We start from the raw sequence: 5,000 nt of genomic DNA, 5'->3' as shown, positions 1-5,000 counted from the left end.
TCACGTGCGCTAATCGTCGATCAGTCATCATAAGATCAAAGGAGAAAATGAGTCCTGTCCAGATGTACATTCCGATGTGCTTTTTAGGTTTTCCTATTTTGTCCTATTTGGGTTCCGGTTTTTCTTAGATTTGAGCGGAAATTGATCTCGAATAGAGTGTTTTTTATTTATTTATTTATTTATTTATTTAATCTTTATTTAATCACGGTACAATTCACCAGCAATATAAAAACCATATGTACAATTAAAAATTTAAAACCAACTATAGATAAAACTATGTAAACTACATTAACTATCTTACTCAATATCATACAATAAAGCTGCTTTCCATGAATGCCGTGTTTAGAATAATGGCTTAGATAACCTCTTTAATCAGTCATTTGAATTGACTGAGGGACGCTGCTTTCCTTAGTTCTAATGGCAAACTGTTCCACAAAACTGCGCCACTGTAGCTAAAGCTATTTTCTGTAGTATTTTGTGCGCGGTTGCGGAACATTTACCTTATTCACAGAGTCTCTCAAACAATTTACCAGAATCGCGATGGACAAATTTCGAGCAGAGATACTCAGGTGCTAGTCCCTTTAGGGACTTAAATACCATTGTTGCTCTTTCAATTTGCCTTTGAGATACTAGGGATTTCCATATCAAGACTTCAAATAAATTGTTGACATCAGCGTCATAGGACACTGGCTGCTCTGTTTTGTACTTTTCGCAGTTTGTCCTGCAAAGTTACTCCACAGTTTCCCCAAACAATATTGAAGTAGTTGAAATGAGGTTGTACTAGGGCCTGCTAAATAGAATGTAAGGTCCCACAGGGGACTTTCACTCACGTGATCAGTAACCTTGTTTTTCCTCCGAAACAAAAGAAAACGTTTGAGTGATAATAGAGCTCAATTTCTGAAGACGTCGCATGAAAACACTCTATAGCCAGTTATGTCACGGTAGGGGATCACGCGTGTCGAATGATGCCCGAGTTGGTGCGGAGTGGATGAAGATCTGAACGAGCATGAAATGAGTGAGGAAGCTAGTCACTCTGATGAAGGCCAGCAAGAATTTGATGAATGTAGTGATTAAGTCAGTGCAGATGACAACAATTCCCAAGGCCAGCAAGATGAATTAGGGACATCGACGAATTTTCTCTTTGGTGCAACGTCGCGATATGCAAGGGCGGTGCTCGGAGAGGGGAGGGGGGGGGGGGGTCCCATATACAAAGGGGAGGGATGCTCGTCGTCTCGCCTGGAGGTGTAAATTTCGGATTTTGGTCTCACTTAGGGTGTTTGGGCAAAATGCAATCATATGTAGCCGTGAAGGTCTCCTTTAGGGTTGCGCGCGAAGAAATATAAAAGTGTATATTTACACTTTTATATTTCTTCTCGCAGGTGAAAGTATTAGATGATAATACTACCTGGGGGGGGGGGGGGGGGGGGCGGTGAGCTTCAATATTCGACTGCTGTTAATTACCACATTTAACCTTTGAGCAAGTTCCTGCTGCCATGTAAAACAAGGAACAAATTGTACCAGTTAGCGTCCTCAATGCAATCGCATGTTTTAGACCATGATTAAACATTCCATTCGGATCTCCAAACTGACCTGTCTTAGTTATCAAATAGAAATGTTCAATTAGAGATTTTCGATTGAAGTTTCCGAAGATATAGCTTTTTGCAATTGCAAAATTGCAATTCTAGAGAGGACTTGTTTGCAAATTCTCCTAAGTTTGCTTGGCTTCACGGAAAATGAGCCCACAAAGTCCGGGCTCGAGAGAGCGCCAGAAGTAAAGCCTATGATTTTAGCAGATACTAAAAGATATGAATACTTTAGAGAAGTCCATGACATCCAAAAATACTTTGATTAAATAAAGTGTTAGTGTAGTTTGCTCTGTATGCCCCACTTGTCACCATTGTATCGGTTTTCTGACGGTTTTGTATGCGGTTTTCGGTTTTGGCCGAATTTTTTTGCGGTTTTGCGGTTTTGGATGATTTTCTCTTCGGTTTTGCAGTTTCTAATACACCCCAATGTTCCCCTTCTGGCGGTCATGTTCCTTGAAGACAAAGGTTCAAGAATGTGTTTTCCACAACTCCGAAGTTAACTGTATCAGGAAATATTTTAAACAGATTTGATAAATATAATTCTAAATACCTTGCAATGTTCCTCTTCAAAACCTTCTGAGCAGGAATACTGAATCCGGCTGAAAATATGTTAAGGGATAAATAATACTGGTGGATCATTCAGATGCATCATTTGCAACTGATCATGAGTGACGGTGGTCACTTCAGAAAATAAACATGTAGGGAATTATGACATAGTCACTAACTTGATCCAAGCTGGGTAAAGAGAAAACAACAAAAAGTAACGCAAAATTCATCAGAACTGGTTTATCACACATAAATTATTACTCGTTCGTGTTATTAAGAGTGAGTAACAGTGAGCAACTTACCAAATGGATGCTAATCGACGTGAGGTCCTCGACAACAAGAAATGACTCTGCAAAATTTGATGATTTAATGTGGTTATCCATTTTAACTTTTATAACACAAATCATTTATGCCCAGTATGCAAAAAGAGTGGAAATGGAGCGGAAAGCTGAAAAGTCCTCAAGAAAACGGATCGAGGTGAGATGACTGTTCATGATTGCTCGGAACAACTCAAAAACAAAATATAGTTTCGCTTGGCGAGGTTCAAAGTTGTAATGAGAACGCATACATTATACGAGGCTCTGGTCTTGCTTAGCTTTATGTAAGACTTTAAAGCGAGTAGACATAAAAGAGTTTGTTATGGCTAAAATTGATTGAATGCATTCTTAATCGTCATTTGCTTTGTGACACCCTCAATTTTGAATCTAAGCGGATTCAAAAACTAAAAACCCTCTCTATTCAGGAATAATTCAAGATACATCATTTACTTACTTTCTCGATGTGCAAGGAAAGAATGGAGGGCAGTATATACGGTGGCCCACAACTGTCACGGCAAAATAAAATTCGGAACAAGAAAGGGTCGGTACATTTCGCTGAGCCCCAGTCCATGGACTACCACGATGGACTACCGAAATGGACTACCCAAATGGACTGCTAAATGGACTACCGAAATGGACTACCTAAATGGACTGCTAAATGGACTACCGAAATGGACTACCAAAATGGACTACCCTAAATTACCGGTAACCGGTCGTTTCGATCGAAGGTCGTTTCGATCGAAGTTCGTTTCGATCGAAACCAAAAGTCAGTTCGATCGAAGGCAAGAGTCAGTTCGATCGAAGAGTAAATGTTTATAAAAACTACAGTTTTGCAAGCGTATAGATAATAAAAGTTCTTGTGTTGTGTAATGTTTGCGCGAAGTAACCTGCGCGACGCGGAAACGCGGTGTTCAATTGATTTCCTTTGTTGCCGGCGTTTCTTTCTCGGCGTTCCGATACATTAAGTTCCGATACATTAATAACATGCTTCCAGTGATATTTAATAATTCATTCACCCTGAATAAGGATTTACACAAGCATAATACAAGAGTAAGAGACAAAATATTCGATAAAATCTACATGTAATGTGAATTAATTGATAGGTATTAAATATTCTTTGAAGTTTAGTGTAGTGTCAGGCAGTTTAGTGATATAATGTGCAAATTATCTATGTAAAAAGAAATATTTTATACAATAAAAGAAATTGAAAAGAATAAAAGCTGCCTTGTGTTTCTAAGATTTTAATAAAATCGTCATTTGGTTGAACTCAAATTCAGGGTTGGAGGGCTACGAATTCAAACTAAATTTGAGAGCAAAATGTGATGGCCTTCAAAAAAAGCACAACACTTACCTTGCAAGAGTTCAATCTTGTCAAATAAGATAATATTCGGCTTGTTTTGACCGCAAAAAGATCATCATGAATTAGTTGAAAACAAAACGCAAAATTATCGGCATGCATAGAAGGAGACTGGAGTTTAGCCTAGCGCCTTGGCGTTTAGCGATATACCAAATATGGAAAAGACGGCTGGCGGAGGGGGACATTGGGATTTTCGGTTTTGCGGTTTTGCCTATTTTTTAGATCGGTTTTTCGGTTTTGGTGTTCATTGCAGTTTGCGGATTTTTCGCTTTTTAGCATTTGGTTTTCGGTTTTTATAGAAAATATGAGCGGTTTTTCGGTTTTGTTATCCGATGTGCTTTTTAGGTTTTCCTATTTTGTCCTATTTGGGTTCCGGTTTTTCTTAGATTTGAGCGGAAATTGATCTCGAATAGAGTGTTTTTTATTCATTCATTTATTCATTTATTTATTTATTTAATCTTTATTTAATCACGGTACAATTCATCAGCAATATAAAAACCATATGTACAATTAAAAATTTAAAACCAACTATAGATAAAACTATGTAAACTACATTAAGGTGATTCCTTAGTAATAGAAGTTGTCGTAAGATTTTCTTTAAACGTTTCTGGATTGTTCCCTACATTATGGTGACTCGAAATGTTCAATTAAAAAAATAGGTCACCAAGCTCGTTTGCGAAATATAACTAGCTCAAGTTACTCATTTAATCGTTGCGACTTCATCTATCAAGGACAAGTTTGTTCCATCGGTTCACGCTACGTTTTGCCAGAACAGGAAGCACAACTTTGACGTAATTCTTGAAATAACAAAACAGGTTTATTGTTATGTTCAAAAGAATACCTTAATGCTTGTTTTATGGCATAGGCACACGTCTTGAAAAGGCACTGACTACAAATATTCCTAGGGTGCGTGATCTCGAGGAGGCAATTTTGTGCCCACGAGTGATGGCTACGAAACTTTTTCTGACGTAAATTTTTTAGATTTTTTTTCAGCACAAGGAGGAGGAGTAAGAGAATAAAATTATGCCAAAAAGGGATAGGTCACCAACCTCGTTTACGAGAAAACAGAAAGCAAACCAAGATTGACCCCTCGGCAACACGTCTCCCATATAGCACTGTTTCACTTTCACTCTCAGACTGAAATGACACTTTAGCATCATCAAGGCTATCACTCGACTTTTTGTTTCGGGAGAG

General features: G+C 38.2%; 2 protein-coding genes across 3 annotated transcripts in view; both read right to left on the bottom strand.

The window, feature by feature from the left end:
* The window catches only part of LOC138042980 (uncharacterized), a 17,829-nt gene extending 13,905 nt beyond the window's left edge, over nt 1-3,924 (bottom strand). For both annotated transcript variants that reach the window (XM_068889077.1, XM_068889076.1), the window contains exons 1-3: nt 3,801-3,924; nt 2,435-2,481; nt 2,137-2,185 (exon numbers count right to left, since the gene is read on the bottom strand). In XM_068889077.1, the coding sequence (XP_068745178.1) occupies nt 2,137-2,185; nt 2,435-2,481; nt 3,801-3,908 (204 nt within the window). In that variant the 5' untranslated portion in view covers nt 3,909-3,924. The remainder of the gene's footprint in view (nt 1-2,136; nt 2,186-2,434; nt 2,482-3,800) is intronic.
* LOC138042979 (tetratricopeptide repeat protein 28-like) overlaps nt 1-5,000 on the bottom strand; it is an 81,946-nt gene that overhangs the window by 19,618 nt on the left and 57,328 nt on the right. The gene's annotated exons all lie outside the window — the stretch shown is intronic.

Source organism: Montipora capricornis, chromosome 3 (assembly GCF_036669925.1).
Source record: "Montipora capricornis isolate CH-2021 chromosome 3, ASM3666992v2, whole genome shotgun sequence".
NCBI classification, from domain to species: Eukaryota; Metazoa; Cnidaria; class Anthozoa; order Scleractinia; family Acroporidae; genus Montipora; species Montipora capricornis.
Note: the sequence above shows the minus strand (reverse complement) of the source record. Positions and strands in the feature narration are given on the sequence as shown.